Here is a 21066-nt window from a genome sequence, read left to right on the forward strand (position 1 = left end):
GTTCCAAAGACTCAGCAGGCTGCTGGCACTGGAGTCCTGATTGGAAGATAGCACAGTCAGCCAGCCTCGTGTTCGGTGTATAAAGTACTGTGCTAATAACAGTCTCATCATTGGTTCTAACTTCACTCGATATCTATTTCCAGAAGACTGAGAGAACCTCCAGGAGATTGCTCTAAACCTCTCCCCTCCGCCACAGCCCAGCAGAACATGAGCTCCGCCAGCTTCCCCTCCGCTCTTGACTAAATTCTGCTTACACTCAGGAAGAGGGAGCCATTCCTGGTCTGCAGCAACACCCCATATGCAGCCCAGAGACATGGGTGTAAAGTTGGATACTAGGCATCACAACTTCACAACTTGCCTTCCCTTAAAAGACCACAACCCAGAAATGTAACATGAAACCCACAGAACAAAGCTGGGTGTGGTCATGGATTCTGCAACCCTAGTGCAGGAGAGCTGGAGGCAGGCATATCCTCAGAGCTTGCTAACCAGCCAGCTTAGCCAATCAATGCCTTCCAGGTTCAGCGGGAGACTGCCTCAGAAGACGGAGGGCAATTGAGAAGGACACCCAATATTTACCTCTGGCCTCCACATTCATGAACACACATGTACATATGCACTCACATGCGCTACAGACACATACATGTGCACACACATACATGTACACACACGTACACGTACACAATTACATGTACACACATATACTGCGCAAGCACACACATACGCCAGGCATCCATGCACTCCCACACACAACACTGAAACACCTGCCTGTGAGGAAGGAACAGTCACAAATGACACAAAGACAATCAGCATTCTTATTCTCCTGAAAAAAGCCTCCCCTGAGCTTTCCCCTGGGCACCACGGCTCAGAGGCTCACGTGGATTCTGAAATTCAGCTGTTTAACCTGAAAATGACACCTCGTGCAAAGACACAAGTACTTCTTCTAAGTATCCAGCACACTGGAAAGAAACTTAAAAATACGGAGGGGCTGATGTGGTAGTGCACACTAGTAACCCTAACATTTAGGTGGCTGATGTGGGATTTCCCCTCTGTATGCTGTAAATACCGTTGGATAACAAAGAAACTGCTTCGAGCCTATAGCAGAACAGAGGTAAGTGGGGAGAACTAAACTGAATGCTGGGAGAAAGAAGGTGGAGTCAGGGAGAAGCCATGTAGCCCCACCAGAGACAGATGTCTGAACTTTACTCAGTAAGCCACAGGCTCATGGTGATTCACTGATTAATGGAGATGGGTTAATTTAAGATATGAGTTAGCCAGAAATACGCTTAACCTTTTGGCCAAATAGCATTGCAAATAATATGGTTTCTGTGTACTTATTTTGGGGTTGAGCAGCTGAGAACAAACAAGCAGCCTCCTACTACAACAAGAGGCCGATTTCGTGATTTCAAAACCAGCGGAGGCTCACACAGCCACACCTTGTCTCAAGAACAAAACAAAGACAGCAATGCCGGTAAGAGCCCATCCTGCTCTTGCAGAGGATTCAGGTTCAGTTACCAGAACCCACACCTGGCAGTTCACAAACACCAGTGACTCCAGTTCCAGGGCATCTGATGCCCATGGGCCTCCTTGGTCACCACATAAACTCACAAAGGCTCACATAGACACACAGACACTTGCTTTGATCAATAAATCTAAAATGGGAAGGAACCTTCTAGTCTTGCGTGCTGCAGAAGCTAGAACTGGAGCCTACATCAGTCCTAGAGGAAAATCTATTCATATTTTCATCAAGTGGTCTTGTAAATAACTTTTGATCGCCGTCACTTCAAGGGCTCACACTTTGGAGCCCCACAGAGTAACCATTTGTTACATGACAATGGCGGATATGTTTTAGCCATCTCTGTAGTTTATGTAAGGTGAGGACCTTTCTTGGGCAAAAATAAGTTAAATAAGGGGGCTGGAGAGATGGTGCATTAGTTAATAGTATATACTGCCCTTCAATCTTCAAGAGAACACAAATTCAGCTCCTAGTGCTCACACCAGATGGGTCAAAGTAACTATAACCCCCGCCCCACTGCATTCAATGTTAAGAATCTGCTAGGCTCCAAGGGGGCCATATGCATAGCTATATACAGATACACAGATATATACACTCACATATGCATAGCTATAGACAGATAAACACAGACACAGAAACATACACACACTTAAAAATTAAAAAAATTAAATTTGATTAAATAAAACAAAGACAGTTATCTGTATTGCTGTATGGAACACAACCACCTTGTAGCAATCAGTGAGTTAGTAACTATGGACAAGGAAACCATCCTGGTCACCATGGTGACCACTCCAGCTGACCCTGCAGAAGTCCCCAGAAAAAAAAATCCTTCCCAAGTACATTAGAGCAGATGGTCACAACAGAGAGGCAGAGAAGCCATGCAGGGCTCCCACCAGATGCTTGTGACATGTTCCCAAATCATACCCGGTCCCCACCATGGACTGAGGAAGCGACCTTTTCTGAGCAGGTCACAGGATGACAGCTTCCAGTGAGGTTCATCTCAGCAAAAACTATCCAGCCATGAAAAGAGCCCCTCTGCCTTCCCCAATCCTGGCTTTAAAAAGACCAGCCTCTGGAGCTTGATGAAAGGACAAAGGAGATGCAAGGGAGCTGCTGAGCTGCCCTTCTATGGCTACAGGAAACCTCCAACCCCATATAGCAAACCAGCTAACATGTGCATACAGAAGCTCAGGTCATACCGCATGTGCCCACACGGCTATGGAGAAGCAACACTGCATGCTGCCTGTGTCCTCCAGAAGGGGTTTGGCAACACTCACTGAGTTCTCTTGCTACCTCCGTCTTGGGTCTACAGAGATGAACGAGGCAAACAGCAACTCTGAACAGGGCGAGAGTTAGAAGCAAGCGAGGGAACTGAAGACCAAGTTTTAAGTAGTCCCCCTGAGCTTCTTCCACTGGGTCTGTGATTGCAACAGCAATCCTGACCCTTGCTACATGCTAGATATGGTCAGAAAAGGTCATGTGCAAACAAGTCCTTCTGGAAAACAGCCGTCACAAATGATAAGGGACTTGGGGATCTTTAGGAACAAAAAGTCCCAGGCCAATCATAAGTTCGGGGGGCTTATCAGTAACAGGCAAAGAACTCAGAGAAAACATCAGTCTATCGCATGGACCCTGCACAGAACAACACAAAGTTGAGTGTTGGCATCTGGAAGCATCTTCTGTGGCTTGCCTCTTCTTCAAAAGAACTTCTGGAGACAGATGTACACATCACACTACTACTGTTACTGAAGAGATGAGATGACCAGACCAGGTTTTTCAAAACCTGCAAATGGGTAAATGGCAGTGAGCGCTGGCCTAGGCTGTTACACTCCCCCCGTTTAGAGTCAACAGTGTGTCTTACACACTCACTTTTCAAGGAAAGCAGAGTGATGAAGACCCCATAGCATGTCTGTGATGATGTTTATTTTCAGTTTGACCAGATCCAGAGTCACCTGGGAGACGAGCCTCCCAGGTACACCATCTTGGGTAGGTTAGCTGGGGAGGGACGACCCACCCTAAAAGCAGGTGGTACCATTCCCCGAGTTTGGGTCCTGGATTGCATAAAAAGGAGAAAACGAGGTAAGCACCAGCATCCACTGCTCTCTGCTTCCTGGCTGCAGCCGCAATGTGACCAGCTGCCTCCCAAGCTCCCACATCTAGGGCTCGATGTTGGTCTTTATACTCAAATAGCGACCCAAAATGAAGCCTTTTCCCTTAAATTGCTTTGACCCGTGTATTTTATCACAACCGTGAGACATCATAGCCCTGTATGAGTCCTGCCTCACTTACCTCCGTAGCTTTGTGTTCACTCTGTGAGGGTCAGAAAGCCTGGGCTGCCATCGTCATAGCAGGATAAAGAATGTGTAGTACCTAATGTAGCGTGGGAAAGAGGAAACTCTCTGAATCCCACTGGACACACCCCCAAAGACTTAAACAAACCACGAGACTGACCTCCACATCCCGGTAAAGCTGAACATGGTGCTGACGCAGCGGGGGAGGGGTGGCGGTGTGAGCCCGTCCAGGCGCATGAGCAGGGCCGGAACACCGAAGAGCACCAAGTATTTCACATAGAAGAAGAGTACTTGGGCCAGGGCCAGTCCTCCTGAAAAGCAAAGGGCCTCGTCAGCCATACCAGCGAAAGACAGCAGCCTCCTGAGTCTGTCTTGCTTCTTCTCCAGTCCCTTCTTGCCCTCCACAGTCTTGGGCATCTGCACCTAGTCTCTAGTTGGTCCCGTGTGGGGAAAGTTAAGGGCTGCAGTCTCACTGGAGGAAGAATGTCACTGGGGTAGGTTTGAGTAAAAAGCTATGTACTTCTAGCTCACTCTGTGATTCAAGATATGAGCACTTGGCTTCCTGCCCTGCAGTCTGCCACCTGCCCCATACTGTCCCCACCATCACTGACTCTAACCCTCTGGAACCATGAGCCCAAATAATAAACTCTTTCTTCTATAAGATGCCTTGCTGTGGTGTTTGATCATGACAATGGAAAAGTAACCACCTTTATTAAAAATGAGATCACCTTTATTACTGTCACAGGCAAGGGGACCTCTCTGCAAGCTACGTCTTTTTTAAAAAGTTTATGTGCATGTGTTTGTGTGTGCGCGCCCATGTGTATGTGCCACAGTGCACACGTGAAAGGCAGAGAACTTGTGGGAGCTGGTTCTCTCTCCACAGGGAGCCGATCTTATCTTTCTTCCACTGGAGGCTGGTCCTCTCTTTCTTCCCCTGGGAGCTGGTCCTCTCTCCACTGGGAGCAGATCCTCTCTTTCTTCCACTGGGGGCTGGTCCTCTCTCCACTGGGAGCAGATCCTCTCTTTCTTCCACTGGGGGCTGGTCCTCTCTCCACTGGGAGCCCGTCCTCTCTTTCTTCCACTGGGGGCTGGTCCTCTCTCCACTGGGAGCCGATCCTCTCTTTCTTCCACTGGGGGCTGGTCCTCTCTCCACTGGGAGCCGATCCTCTCTTTCTTCCACTGGGGGCTGGTCCTCTCTCCACTGGGAGCAGATCCTCTCTTTCTTCCACTGGGGGCTGGTCCTCTCTCCACTGGGAGCCCGTCCTCTCTCTCCACTGGGAGCTTGTTCTCTCTTCTGCTGGGAGCTGGTCCTCTCTCCACCAGGAGTAGATCCTCTCTTTCTTCCACTGGGGGCTGGTCCTCTCTCCACTGGGAGCCCGTCCTCTCTTTTTTCCACTGGGGGCTGGTCCTCTCTCCACTGGGAGCCCTCGTCTCTTTCTTCCACTGGGGGCTGGTCCTCTCTCCACTGGGAGCCTGTCCTCTCTCTCCACTGGGAGCTTGTTCTCTCTTCTGCTGGGAGCTGGTCCTCTTCTCCACTGGGAGCTGGTCCTCTCTCTTCTCTGGAAGCTAGTCCTCTTCTCCACTGGGAGCTTGTTCTCTCTTCTGCTGGGAGCTGGTCCCCTCTTCACTGGGAGCTTCAGGAATTGAACTCAAGGCATCTGGCTTGTGTGGCAGGGGTCTTTTCTAACAAAGCCACCTCACCAGCACACAAGGCATGCTTTCACAGGTAACAAAGAAAAAAAGAATGCAAAAATACCCATCTCACTTAAAAACTAGGAGGATGGGGCGATCCTTCACAAGTCCTTTCAAAACCTGTACCCATCAGAATCCAAAAGCCATATCAGAGAGTGTCAGTAAAGACATCATACACAGCACATAAGAATGTCCCACAACACAGATACCGTGGGGAAAAACGGAAAAACAGAAAAACAGAATCCAAAAGCCATATCAGAGAGCGTCGGTGAAGACATCATACACAACATATAAGAATGTCCCACAACACACCATGGAAAACAAACAGAAAAACAGAATCCAAAAGCCATATCAGACAGTGTCGGTGATGACATCATACACAGCACATAAGAATGTCCTACAACACAGATACCATGGGAAAAAAACAGAAAAAAACAATAACTAAAATGGAAAACAATTAAACATAGAGTTTCCCATGTCCCAGAAATTCCAGGCTTTGGTCAAGAGAAATGCAAGGGTCTCTACACAGAGACATCCAGGCAGTCTTATAGAACTTCTCTTAACAGACAAAAGATGGGAACAATCCAAACGTCCATCAATAAGCAGTTAAGTTACGGTGGATCCAGACAATGGGATATACTCTATCTTACAAAACAGGAACTGAAGTTCCCAGAACAAAAGCCATGTCTTTGTTAAAGTCTACAAGACTGAACCATCAACTACTACATCATCGTGGAGACTTGGATTGCTGCTGATACGGGGCCAAATTGCCTTGCTACACCTTAGTCCCTTAAATACTTATTTCCTGTTCACCTCTTTGTCTGACCTGTTTTTTCAAATATCAAGTGAAACTTGGGGATGTAATGATTTAGCAGAGTACTAACTCCCCTCCTCCCAAAAGCTAACAATGGCATCTGCGGCTACAACAGAGATTTCTCTGGTTTGGTATAACCTGCCTTCCTGATGTCCCCAACAACACGTCCAGAAAATCCCATGATTTGTGGCTTTCTTGTATTCTCTGACTTTGGGGGGGGGGGGGGGCTCGCTTCCCATGTGGTGCAGGGCTGCTGCAAGAGCCACATACTCCCACGACGTGACTATGAGGTCAGCAGTGACAGCGAGGTTGGAGCTTGTCCTTTAGACGTCTGAAGGCCGCCTGGTCAGTTACACAAGCCATTCCGGAGTGTCCCTCTTACAACAGGAGAAAAGTCCTGGATGCCGCATGAATACGCTGTCGCCGTCCCTTTGGAAGCAAGTGAATGATCTACAGTGGTGTCCCGGGAAGCTCAAGGGAAGTGGGAACAGAGCCCCAGTTCTTTTCTGTGTGTTTCCATGGAAGATCCATGAGAATCTCCTGAGAAGCCTTATGTCACATGTCAGTTCCACGCAGTTGTTCTTCCAATTAAGAAATACCAGGAGGTCGTCACAGAGCCTCATGTTCATTCACTCATTTCTTATTGTGTGTGCGTGTGTGTGCATGCACGTGTGTGTACATGCATGTAAACCTTGAGTGTCTTTTCTCATGCACCATCCTTGTGGGTTTTATTTTGTTTTATATTTATTTATCCATTTGTATGTGTGTGCATGCGTGTCCATCTCAAGTCAATCTTGAGTGTCTTTTCTCATGCACCATCCTTGTTGGTTTTGTTTTATATTTATTCATTTGTATGTGTGTGTGCTTAAGTGTGCACAGGGAGGTCAGATGGTGGCTTGCAGGAGTCAGTTCTTGTTGTAGAACATTATTTTAAGGTGTGTGACTTTTGCTTATGTTGCATTTGTTTAACTCTGTGAATCTGTGATTCTTTGCCTGTCTAAAACCTTCGATGGTCCCAACAAAGAGCTGATCAGTCAATAGTGAGCCAGACAGGAGACCACTTCCTAAATATAACCCTAGTAGCACAAACACTGAGAGAAACAATTAATAAATGGAACCTCCTGAAACTGAAAAGCTTCTGTAAAGCAAAGGACATGGTCAATTAAACAAAACAACAGCCTACAAAATGGGAAAATATCTTCACCAACCCCACATCAGACAGAGGTCTGATCTCTAAAATATACAAAGAACTCAAGAAATTGGTCATCAAAAGAACAAATAATTCAATTAAAAAAAAAACTGGAGTACAGACCTAAACAGAGAACTCTCAACAGAGGAATCTAAAATGGCTGAAAGACACTTAAGGAAATGCTCAACATCCTTAGTCATCAGAGAAATGCAAATCAAAACAACTCTGAGATTCCATCTTACACCTGTAAAAATGGCCAAGATCAAAAACACGGATGACAACTTATGCTGGAGAGGATGTGGGGTAAAGGGAACACTTCTGCATTGCTGGTGGGAATGCAAGCTGGTACAACCCCTCTGGATGTCAGTGTGGCGATTTCTCAGAAAATTAGGAAACAACCTTCCTCAAGACCCAGTAATACCACTTTTGGGTATATATGTAAAGGATGCTCAATCATACCACAAGGACATGCGCTCAACTATGTTCATAGCAGCATTGTTTGTCATAGCCAGAACCTGGAAACAACCTAAATGCCCCTCGACCGAAGAATGGATAAGGAAAATATGGTACATTTACACAATGGAGTACTACACAGCAGAAAAAAATAATGACATCTTGAAATTTGCAGGCAAATGGATAGAGAAAATATCACATTGAGTGAGGTAACCCAGACTCAGAAAGACAATTATCACATGTACTCACTCATAAGTGGTTTTTAAACATAAAGCAAAGAAAACCAGCCCACAAATCACAATCCCAGAGAATCTAGACAACAATGAGGACACTAAGAGAGACTTACATAGATCTAATCTACATGGGAAATAGAAAAAAAATAAGATCTCCTGAGTAAACTGGGAGCGAAGGGATCATGGGAGATGGTTGAAGGGGAGGGGAGAGGCACGGAGGGGAGCAGAGAAAAATGTAGAGCTCAATAAAAAAAAAATAGTGAGCCAGGAGCAAGGATAGATGGGCCTGGCAGGCAGAGAGTATAAATAGAAGAAATGAGGAAGAGGAGGAGCAATGAGACAACAAAGAGAGGAGAACTCCGGGGACCAGCCACCCAGCCAGCCATGGAGAGAGAGGGAATGTAAGACATACAGAGGTAAGGAAAGGAAAAAGCCCAGAGGCAAAAGGTAGTTGGGATAAATTAAGCTAAGAAAATCTGGCAAGAAACAAGCTAAGCTAAGGCCAGGCATTCATAACCAAGAAGAAGCCTCTCTGGGAGCTGGGTAGTGGGCCCCCCCAAAATCCAAAAGAGTAAAGACTTCACACAACAAATTCTCTCCTTTCACCCTGTAAATGCCAGGAACTGAACTCAGGTCATCAGGTTTGATGGCAAGTGGTTTCACCCATGAGCCACCTGGCTAGCCCCACCTTGCTTCTTGAGCCAGGCTCTCTCAGTGGGACCTGCGACTTGCTAAGCAGACTGGGCTAGCTGGCGGGTAAGCCCCGGGGATCCACTCGACTCTCCCTCTCCTGGGCTGGGTTTACAGAGCCTCTTTTCATGTGGGTGCTGGGGATCACACTCAGATCCCCATGTTTACCACCTCTCCAGCCACTCCTGTCAGGGAATCTATCCATTTAGAGTATAATTCAGGAGGTTTTTGCGTATTTACAAATGTGTGCAGCCACCATCACTTGCCAAGACAATGTTTTATCACTTCAAACTCAAATCTTATCCATCGTCACAGGCAAGAGGACTCTTTGCCCCTCAGTTTCTGTTTCACGTTTACTCTGAGTCAAATATGAATGGGTGCTGCCTGGCAACACAGGTTCAGGCCGTCCCAGATGACATGTTCTACCACGAAAATAGTTACATGAACTTCTGTAGTCACGGAATACAAGAATGTCATAAGTCAAGGTGGCTCAAACACGGCAGCAGGGATGTTTTTCTTTCATGGCAGGCACTTGCAAGCCCAGCACACTGGAAGTAGAGGCAGACAGATCCCCGGAGCTCAGTGACCAGCCAGCCGAGCCAAATCTGGGAGTTTCAGATTCCGTGACAGACCTTTGACCTCCAAGGCCAGCTAGGTTCCAGGGGACTAGGGAGCACTTGTTAAAATGTCTTAAAGGTCTGACGAGTCACGTGTTCTCTTTACTGGGGAGCCTTGGATTCCCCACTGAGTGGACTCTAACCAGCATACACTCTGCAAAGGGGGTGTCAACACAAAGAGAAACATCCTCGGTGCTTCCGGGCAGGTTGGACTCATTGCCACCAAATAAAACAATCAAAAAGAGTTACAGGAGCCCGAGCCCAGGTGACCCTGCAGGACCAGACCCTCAACTGACTTTATCTGTAAAAATAAAGTTGATTTTGGTCGCCGATCATTTTTAATTCCAGTTCCATGGTCTCTGGTGTCTTCTTCTGGCTTCCTCAAGCACAAGGTGCTCATACACAATACACTACATACATGCAGGCAAACACTCACACACATAAACTGAAAAAAAAATTAAATTTAAAAAAATGGTGGGATGGCTTTCTGAGGAATGACTCCCAAGGTTGACCTCTGGCCTCCACAAGCATGCACACATGTTTTTTAATGTATGTACCCCCACACACATACACGTGCACCTACATACATCCAAACACACAAACACTGAAAAAATGCCAAGAAAAACATCATCATATGTGTAAATATACACGTTCATTACCTATACACTACATGTGCTGGACAGTTTATATCAACCTTATACCACTAAAGTCATCTGAGAGGAGGGAACCTCAGTTGAGAAAATGCCTCCATAGATGGGGCTGCCGGCAAGTCTGTAGAGTATTTTTCTTAACTAGTGATTGGTGGAGGAGGGCCCAGCCCATTGTGGGTGGTACATCCCTCGGCTGGTGGTCCTGGGTTCTATAAGAAAGCAGGCTGAGCAAGCCATGAGGAACGAGTCAGTAAGCAGCTCCCCTCCATGGCTTCAGAAGCAGCTCCTGCCTCCACATGCCTGCCCTGTTTAAGTTCCTGTCCTGAATGCATTTGATTATGAACTACGATATTGAAGAGTAAGCAAAAGAAACCATTTTCTCTCCAAATTGCTTTTGGGGCTCCATGACAAAAAAAAAAAAACCTAAGACACTACACATTCATCGAGAGGTAAGGAATATGTGCTAGACCCACCATCTTGGAAACACTCGGTGTGAAGCTCAGAGTGAAGTATCTATTGGGAGGGCAGCAGTGAGGTGTTACTCTGAGCAGGCTCTGCTTGGGGACAGTCTGGAGCAGGGGTGGCAGTACGCTCAGAGGCTACTTCAGTAGCACAAGCTCCCACAGCCGAAGATGACCAACCTGCAGAAGCATGGATGTCAGATGCTCAAGGTCACCCCCACCTCTTGGAGACAGGAGGCAGGGAAGCATCCTGGGCCTTGTTAGCAGGAGGCCAGCTCAAGAAGGCTGGAAGGAATGCTTCGTGTCTCCAGTCCTGCCTTCATTTCTGACACTGGTTCGCACAGGTGTCGTTCTGAGGCTTAGGAATTAAAATCCACCTCTGAGTATACACCTCTATGAGTCATTTGCACAAAAACATCTTTCATTGGTACTTTTCATAAACAATGGGGCTAAAGAAAGGATTTTGTGTGGGTGTTTAACATAACTGTGGCTGAACCTAACTGAAGATGATTGGGGTTTCTTTTTACCCCAGTGTGGATGAAAAACACGAGCCACATGTCTTTATAATCATGTAACACAGCTCTATTTACCTGTTGGTGAATATTTCTAATGGCTTAAGATGGGGGCATCTTGGTGGTGCAGGCCTTAAACCCCAGCACTTAGGAGGCACACAGTTCACTTTCACCTTAGAGCAGGTTCAAACTAGACTAAAGCCTTTGTGTAAATAGATCATGAGTTTAAGACAGCTATGCACAAGGTCAGACATCAGAGCCACAGACGTCCAACCAAGCATCCTAAGAAAAGCATGCCAATTCTTTATTTGCCGAGATAATGTGGGAGTCCCCTCTGTGTGCTGTGATTACCATTAATGAATAAAGAAACTGCTTTGGATCTATAACAGGGCAGAACTTAGGCAGGCAGGGAAAGCTAAACTGAATGCTGGGAGGAAGAAGGGCGGAGTCAGAGAGAAGCCATGGAGCTACCACCAGAGTCAGATTTGTCAAAACTTTGCCAGTAAGCCACTGCCACATGGCAATACACAGATTAATGGAGATGGGTTAAATTAAGATGTAAGAGTTAGCCAATAAGAAGTTAGAGCTAATGGGCCAATCAGTGATTTAATTAATATATTTTCTGTGTGATTATTTCAGGTAGGCAAAAAATAATCTCACAGGTTGAGAATCACTACAGCATAGTAACTCATTAACACATGTAAGTTCATGTTTTATGTATCAGCTTAATAATCTAAGCATTAAAATATAGCTCCTACTATGGCCATATAATACATAACCCCTACTATGGTGATGGAGGAAGGTCATTGGTTAATTAAATGAAGAAACTTCTTGCCCTGATAGATTAAAACATAGGTGGGAGGAGTAAACAGAACAAAATGCTGGGAGGAAGAGGAAGTGAGCTCAGAAATCATGCAGCTTCTCTCAGAGACACCATACTCCCCTCTCCCGGGTAGACATGATAGCTCTGCTCTCTGAGGCACACGCGATGAAGCTCCGACCCAGGATGGACGTAGGCTAGAATCTCCCTGGTAAGCCACCTCATGGGCTACACAGATTACTAGAAATGGGCTAGTCCAGGTGCGAGAGTTAGCCGAGAAGAGGCTAGATATAATGGGCCAAGCAGTGTTTAAAAGAATACAATTTGTGTAATTATTTCGGGGCATAAGATAGCAGGCGGCCGGGGTGCTGGGGACGCAGCCCCGCCGCTCCTATTACAACACTATGGGCATGGGTACTCTGAGTAATTGGTTATAGATATTATTAATGACATAAAGCAACTTGCAGCCAGCATCTGACCCTCAGTGCTCAAAACAGAAGTCTGGTCCCAGGAACCCTGGCTGCATGCATCTAGTTAGCAGTTCACAGAGCTCCTAAGCCCAATTCTAAGCAATATTAACGCTGATGACAGCAACCCGACCCTTACCCACGCTTCTGCTTTCCACAGTTTCAGAGGGAAATCTCAGAAACAAAGAATTCTGGAGATTTCTGTTGCAGGCTACCCTAAGCACGGTGATGGAATCTCGGGTACCCGCTCCATCCTGCCAGGGTTGCCGATCACTGCTTTACCCTATGTGTCCACGCTGTCCACACCACTGACACATTAGTCACGTTTTAGCTGGCTGTCAGCAAAGTCACGTGACAATATATGGTAGCCAAATGCTATGCTGCAATGTTTCCATCATCTACTTCCTGATGCAGCAATTTGACACCTCACATCATCACAATGGAGTAGACTTCAGTAAGATATTTAAGAGAGACCACAATTACATAGCATTTCACTGCACTGAATTGTTTGTGTAGATGCTGTGTTCATATGTGCACATGTACGTGCCTCCTGTGTGTGTGAGGGGGGGAGGGAGGGAGGAAGAGAGGGAGAGAGAGACAGAGACAGAGACAGACAGAGAGACAGAGAGAGGGGGGGAGGGAGGGAGAGAGGGAGGGAGAGAGAGAGAGACAGACAGAAAGAGGGGGGAGGGAGGGAGGGAGGGAGGGGGAGAGAGAGACAGAGACAGAGAGACAGAGACAGAGACAGAGAGCGAGCACATACATCAATAGCAAGTATCTTTCTCAAGCATTTTCCACCTTATTTCTTGAGACAGACTCTACACCTGAACCGGGCCCTTGCTGATTTGGCCAGACTGACTGTTCTGTGAGCCCAGGAGATCCACCTTTCCCCACCCCGTTGTGCTGAGGCTACAGGAACACACTGATGTGGGAGTGTCATATCAATCTGTTGATTTCATTGGTTAAGTAATAAACAAACTGCTTGGGCTCATAGCTTAGAACATAGGTGGGTGGAGTAAACAGAACAGAATGCTGGGAGGAAGAGGAAGTGAGGTAAGACGCCTCAGACAGAGACGCCATGCTCCCCTCGCCAGGCCAGACGCACACAATGAAGCTCCGACCCAGGATGGACGTAGGCTAGAATCTTTCCCTGTAAGACCGGTGTTCACAGATTATTAGAGATGGGTTGATCGGGATATCAGAATTAGCCAGTAAGGGCTAGAGCTAAAGGGCCAAGCAGTGTTTTAAAGAATACAGTTTGTGTGTTGTTATTTCGGGGCATAAGCTAGCAGGCGGCTGGGGCGCTAGGGATGCAGCCCCGCTGCTCTTATCACTACAACACACCACTAATCCATGGGGTCAAACTCAGGTCCTCACACTTTCACAGCAAGCATTTACCAGCTGAGTCATCTCCCTAGCTCCCACAGCAGGCTGCACTGCTGAAATGGTTCTGTTTTACTCTCCATCTCTCAGTGTACCTAATGTGTGAATGAACCTCAAAATTGGTGTGTGCATGCAGGGAAAAGCACGTATACATAGTATTCAAGACTACCCAAGGTTTCCAGCACCCGCTGACACCTTGAAATGTCCCGCATAAGAAAGTGGGACTATGTATCCAGCATAAAAAACAAGGAAAGGAAGGAAAAACATAGGCAGAACTTCTAGAGGCAAAGCCACCATGGCTTCCTGGGTGGAGAGGACCAGCACAAACGGTTCAGGAAAAAAGCAAGAGCAGACCTCACTAGCTCCAGAGTGATGCTAGGGACAGTCTGCTCCCTAACGCCCTGCTGAGTGTAGGTCCCCAGAGAACAGGAAGCCAGGCTGTGTCCTAAGATACTCAACAGCCAAGCAGAAGGGACAAAGCAGGGGCCTGGAGCTCTTCTCATGGACGTCCCCGCTCAGCAGAGATGAATCACCACATCCTTCTGTGGAGCCTGGATAATCCTGTCCCAGAACGCACACATCTTCCTAACTACCAACAGCCATGTGAAGGCTCACAGCACAGACAGGAGAAGAGAAAAGAAATGCGTAAGGATAGAAACCACGCAGTTCAGGTCAGTGGCTGTGACTAAGCAGAGGGCGGGAAATGCAGTCAGGACAGGGACCCAAGGGGCTGCAACTATGTTGGTGTCGTTTTACTTCTTAGGCCACATAACAGATGAAACAAATGTTTGCTGCATTTTCTTTATGATTCTTATGCCTTGTGCGTGTGTGTGCATGTGTATGTGTGCATGTGTGCATGTATGTGCATGCATGCATGTGGTGCGAGTATGTCTGCACGTGTGTGCGTGTGTGTGTAAAATCTGTCACCTCCATTGCCTGGGGACTGGAGAGACAGCTCAGCATTAGGGCCACTTGTTGCTCTTGCAGTTCTCAGCACCCACATGGAACCTCACAACTATCTATAATTCACTTCCCTCGGTTCTGGTACCCCCTTCTAGCCTCTAAGGGAACTGCACTCACTCACACACACGTGCACGCACACACACAACACTAATTTAAAATAAATCTTTAAAAAATTAAGACTCTATTCAGCAGTAGTACCCAGCAGCTACCACCTCAGCCGCCTCACCTATGAGACTCGGGCCCAAAATTGGGGTAGACATGGAGCCTGAGTCTATACAAAACAGACCCAAAGACAGGGAAACCTTTAATACCAAAGGAGGCTATTGTACATAGCGGGGGGAAAAGCATACACGGAGAGTCTGGAAGTCCTCACCCAAGCTAGCCTCAAAGAACATTGGATAAACAAAAGCAGGAGAGAAACAAGAGAGGCGCACACAGGGAGAGCACCTATCGCACAGCTGCCCTTCATGACTTGGTTCAGGCTCACGGCTCTATGAAGCCAGGACACTCACTGCCCCTTCATCTAGATGAGATGGATCAGCCGGACCTCAGCTGTCAAGGGCTGCACTCTCGGAAGCCTGCCAGTCCCACAAAGGAAGTTCCCAGCCAAGGTCAAGGTCGGGGGCCTCAGGTCGTCCCTTCAGACAGACCTGCTGTCACTCTCCCCAAGTGACAGGAGACGGTGATGGAGCTGAAGCCGGGCAGCTGGAAACTAAATCTCTCCCAGGCAACTGTGTCTTCTGTCAAGATCCCGCTAACCCTCCGACTAATTATCTCAGGGTCGAAAGGAGCAAAATGAACTCTGCAGAGTGCTACCTCCCAAGGTGCTCACTCTTTGGACACTCTAAAAGTGAGAAAATTCAGTTGGATAATGTTTCCTCTTATAAGATTTAAGCAAACAATTTTGCTCCTCAAAGAAAGGGTACCTGCTGAGGAGAAAGTCACTCTCCAGAACAGTAAATCCTATTTGCTAGTCCCCTTTATCAATTACTTTTAACCTTTTACATCACAATGGAGATGAAAACTGTGTCCAATAAAAACAAAGAAGACTCAACTAAACTTTTAAGTATAGTGTATTCAAAAAGCATTTTAATATGGGAAAATAAGAACACAAACAAAAACCCTGAATAGTTAAACAGAGCAGGCATCCTAAATTAGGGGTTTAGGGAAGTAAGTACTACTTCTTCATCGTGACCCATTAAACCCTCCTGACAGCACTTCATATCTGACCCAGAACACACCCATGAAGAAGACCTCACAGAGGGCTGGGGAGGGGAAGATTCAGAGCGTTTGCTGCTCCTGCAGAGGACCCAGGTTCAGTTTCTGGCATCCACACCAGGTGGGTTCTGATGCCCTCTTCTGTCCTCCACAGGTACTGCACACACATGCCACATAACACCAAATGGTTCCAGTCGGCCTTCCTATGAGAGTCTGCAGTTAAATTGGGGACCTCTGGAGATACCGTTCGAGTATTACAGGCAACAACACAGTGCCTGCATGACCCTCGGGGCAACAAGGGAGAGGCTACAGGGAAAGAAAACTGCCTGGCAGTCACCACTGCTACAGCTGGGAATGAAAACACGGGAGCCAATTCTACAAGGTGCCTTTAATTTTCTAAAAAACATTCTAATATATATATATATATATATGTAAGTGCCCACATATACATATGTGTGTCACATGTGCACGTGTGTGCCTAGTGCCCACAGAGACCATCGGCTCCCCTAGAACTGGAGCTGCAGATGGCTGTGAGTCACCACACGGAGGCTGGGGACCACACCTGGGTCCTCTACAGGAGCAGCAAGCTTCCCTAACCACTGAACCACCTCTCCAGCCCAAAGCACCAAGTTCTGAAGGATGATTTGGCTAGACAGATAACAACCTACGCAAGCTGTGTATAATAAACATGGCCACAGCTCAGCACTGCTAGGGTAGCAGGTTCAGAGGTGGCAATGGAAGAGATGTGATAGCCTCCCACTCTTACAGTGACAGCCCTAAGAAGTCCAGATGTTTGTGTTTTAAAAAGCCCAGTCTGCAAGAAAACTGGAAAGGGTAAGACACACAGTAAAGGCTGGCGTGTGGAGGAGGAGAAGCCCAGCTGAGGAATCGGGCATGATCCCTGGTTGTAGGTTTGTCTGTGTGACCACCCAAACCTTCACCAGAGTCTCTGCCACACACACCTGAGCAGTCTTCTACCTGGAGCAGCTAACTGGGCGTGTCATTCCCGGTACATGCGCCCAAACTGATAAGACACCACACAACAGTCAGGGGAAGCCAGCAGGATGACAGGACTAACTCCACTGAGGCCCAAAGTGAGAGACGGAGACAGCCACCGCCCAGTCAGCTGAGCAAAGCACTGGGAACAGTGTCAGGCCCCCATCTAGAAACAAAGGGCCTGGGGTGCTCGCACTGAGACCAGCGACAGTCATGTCCGAAATCTCTATGTAGAAATGTGCTCTACTTGAGATCGATGAACTTGAGAAGATTTTAAAAATGTGTTACTAGAGAATTCTTTATCTTACAGGGGTATTTCATGAAAAGGAGTCTAAATCATACAGGGACATCGTGAAAGCTGGCATGAGAATGGATATTCTCCTCTCTGTGCAAGAAGCAACAGATAGAGAAATATACACACATGTACACGTGCATGCATACACATGCATACACACATGTACACTCACACGCATGCATATACATGTATACTCATATGCATGCATATATACACATATACTCACACACATGCATATACACACATATGCATTCACTTACACACACACACACACATACCACCGCCATCACCACATCAATACACTTCCTTAATTTCTAAGGAGAAGCCAAATATTAGGCTAATAAAAGTTTATCTGAGTTTCATCTCAAGATTAGTGAGCTTCTACTGCCCCCTCCTGGCCCTTTCTACTATGTCTACTCTGAACCACTATGAAAGATAGTCTTTCCCTCCTACCCACTCTCCCTGTCCCTCTCTCTCTCTCCCTCTCTCTATACTTCCCCCTTCTCTCTCCCTCTCTCTACCAGGAAGGCACTGAACTAAACATCAATCACCTCCCAGATGCAGGTGTGCACTTGCCTGGGGCCACTGGTCAAGGGATCGGCATGCAGATGCTGCCCTCCGGCCAAGACTAAAGGGACCCTGAAGGCAGACCCACAGCGGTGGCAGATACACGTGAGCCTAGCTTGTGGGGCAGTCGGAACATTGACATGCAAACTCAGAACTGTAGAACGAGAGCTATTACCTCCAAGGTAACCTCACCTCTTCCTGTGAGGTCAATGTCTACATAGGGACCTGACGCACAGTCTCTGTAAGGGGCTGTGCAGTGCCAGGGTTAAGATGTGTGCAACCACATCGGACTTTTTTGAGTGCTGGAGATTCAGAGCCTCACACTTGCTCACCCTCCCACCAGCTGAGCCACCCCAGCCCCAGGACACCTGCTGCTAACTGCACAGGTGTGTGCCTGCCTGCACTGCTCACACTTAGCATGTGGAGCTGACTACTGTGGGTGGTTGTGCTGGGAACACCGTGGTGAGTAAGCCCAAGGAGGCTACTCCTTTGTAGCACATATATGTGTGGTGGGAGGCAGAGAGGTGAGGAGAACCTCGGGGATGACCAGTCCTGTTCTGAGAACCCAAAGAGTGAGGGGAACACACGGAGGCTGTTCCTGCTTCTTGGGGTAAGTGGCATTTCGACTGATGGGAATAACAAGAAGTGACAACAGCAAGGATGCGTGAGGCAGGGGCCTTCTGACCTGAAGGAACAGCTAACGAAAGCACCAGGGTTAAGGCCACGTTTGCTGCGTCTAAAGATAAAGCCCAGGGAGCTGCAGCACTGAGGGAAGAAGGAAGGCTAGAGGATGGACAGACAGATGTCGACAGAAACCAAAGCATGTGGCACTTGGCTTTGGAAGCACCGCTTGCTTGAGACGCAATGGGAAGCTGCCCAGCTATCGGAAACATTGCTTTCCAATGAGGTCCCACCATTCTAGGATAGACATTTCCCAGAATGCCAGCGCCCCAATCAGCCCGTTCCTCACAGTACACTGTGATGTGAGTCCTTTTTCATTCTATATTTTTCATAAAAGGACGTGTATTTGAAAAATTTCAAATACAATTTAGCTCTAAGAAGGAAGACAGTCCATCGCATCTGAGCGCAGAGTTTAGCTGGTGGGTTCCTAACCCGCACAGCAAAGCTAATGAGATGTCCTCCAGGCTCTCACGAAGCCCTGGGTGTCTGCTGGGATCATTCAGTTCAGAAGGCGGGGGGGGGGGGGGGGGGGGGGAGACAGCTAGGGCTCCTGACAAGTCCTCTTGGCAGAGCCACACCCTGGGTCTCAGGGCCAGCTTGTCCTTCCCGCCAGTCATGGGCAGGAAGGTCACCTAACCACAGTACCCTCCAGATGCGGAATTCACACCCAGAGCAAGACGAGGTTTGAGCAAGGAGCAGAAAGACTCAAAACAGAGAGAAGGGGGTGTGGAAATTCTCAGCTTTCCAAGCAGAAATCTTTGCATGAAAGCAGAGGAAGGGGTAAGTTTATGACTTAAGCAGGGAGTGTAGAGTTTACAGCTTAAAGCCTTGCCCGTGGAAGATGGGCAAATTAGTACAGCCTCTCTGGAAATCAGTGTGGAAAAGTCCTCAAAAGCTGAAAATAAGTCTATCATATATCCCAACTGTATCACTCCTTGGCATATGATGTCACACCCCACAGATTCTGGCCTAGCAGTGTTCACAGCTGCTCTGTTCACAATAGACAGGGAATGAGAACAACACAGATTCCCTTCAGCAGACAGATGGATGATGAAAATGTGGTTCATACACACAATGCATACCAGTCAGCTATAAACAAAAGTGAAAGGACGCAGAAGAGACCTCACAGAACCTGACTCTGCCCTCAGTACGGGTGCACGCACCGGTCGATCAATTTTAGTTCATACTCTGGCCGTGGAAGCTGGGAGCACTGCCTGTCTGGGAGTGTTTGGAAACCCTATACCACCGCACCCAGGTGTATGTGACAAAGCGCCTGGTGGTCTTGGGGAGATCAGAGAGAAGTCACAGATCCCGGGCAGTGAGAATGACGGTGGGTTTATCTGGTGTGAAAGTGTGACATGCTGTGCTCTGTCTCCAAGAGGGCCCTAAGGCATGACATTCACCAAAACCTCAAGTGCATCAGTGTGGAGAGAAGAGGCAACTCCTCTGTGTGCAGATGAGGTCATTCTCTGGGCCACAGGTGCCACTGGGGAGACAATAAGATTCTTCATTTCAGAGTCAAGACCAACTGTTTATATGATGACATAATATGTCAGGTGTGGTGGTGCACGCCTTTATCCAGTCTCAGGAAATAGAAGCAGGTGGAGGCTGCGAGTTCAAGGCCAGCCTGGTCTACATAAACAAATTCTAAGTCAAACAAGGCTACACACACACACACACACACACACACACACACACACACACGAGAGAGAGAGAGAGAGAGAGAGAGAGAGAGAGAGAGAGATTATATTTCAAAAATAAAAAAAGGCACAAGAGAGACACTTCATCCCAGGTGAAACTGTCACATGCTCTTCACCAGGACCACATGGGGCAGGAAAGACACTGAACATGGGGACAGAAAGAGACACCTAAATGGGTGCCACTTGGCCTTAAATGGGTGGGGAGTACGTTGTTTGACTTTGCACAGTTATGAACAGAACGGCTTTAAGAGATCTCAGCGAGATTTATTTTGGCACCTCATTTCAGAGGTTTTGGTCCCTAGACATTTGGCCCCATACATTTCGATAGAAGCCACGAGTGTATTTCACATTCATCAGACTTTCAAAACTAAAAACCAACATCAAGTCAATGAGATACAAGAAGAGGAAACTCAAACCCTGTTCAGGGGAGCAAAAGGCATCTTAGCTAGTCAGAAAAGTGATTTGGTATTAGTGTGACCATCTGAGTATGCATCCTGTAAGAGTGCCAGCCATTCCTTGTCAAGGCACAAGCACAAGAGCAGGGTCTCACACACCCTGGACGGACTCGGCCAGCTGGTCCTGACCAATGTCTAAAAGTATTGAAACAGGGCATCAGAACACATTATTGGTGTAACAGAGTATTGCCTTAGAGAGTTCACTGCCTCCATACACACACGCACTGAGAGAGAGAGAGAGAGAGAGAGAGAGAGAGAGAGAGAGAGAGAGAGCTGTTCCTGCCATACGCAGTTAGTCCCAGCCCAAGGAGTCCCTCGTCCTTGACTCCCAGTTCACACGGCACAGCCCTCTTTCCATCAATTACACCAAACAGCTCACACATGTAAAACCTTGGCCACAAGAGGA

At 47.5% G+C, this 21066-nt stretch overlaps 1 protein-coding gene across 1 annotated transcript in view; it reads right to left on the reverse strand.

Moving 5' to 3' along the window:
• Hhat (hedgehog acyltransferase) overlaps window positions 1–21066 on the reverse strand; it is a 245673-nt gene that overhangs the window by 165054 nt on the left and 59553 nt on the right. Inside the window, exon 8 of the mRNA XM_041635455.1 lies at window positions 3965–4115. Coding sequence (XP_041491389.1) covers window positions 3965–4115 — 151 coding nt within the window. The remainder of the gene's footprint in view (window positions 1–3964; window positions 4116–21066) is intronic.

Source organism: Microtus oregoni, unplaced genomic scaffold, assembly GCF_018167655.1.
Source record: "Microtus oregoni isolate MIOR12 unplaced genomic scaffold, Mior012 000047F_ref0000412, whole genome shotgun sequence".
NCBI classification, from domain to species: Eukaryota; Metazoa; Chordata; class Mammalia; order Rodentia; family Cricetidae; genus Microtus; species Microtus oregoni.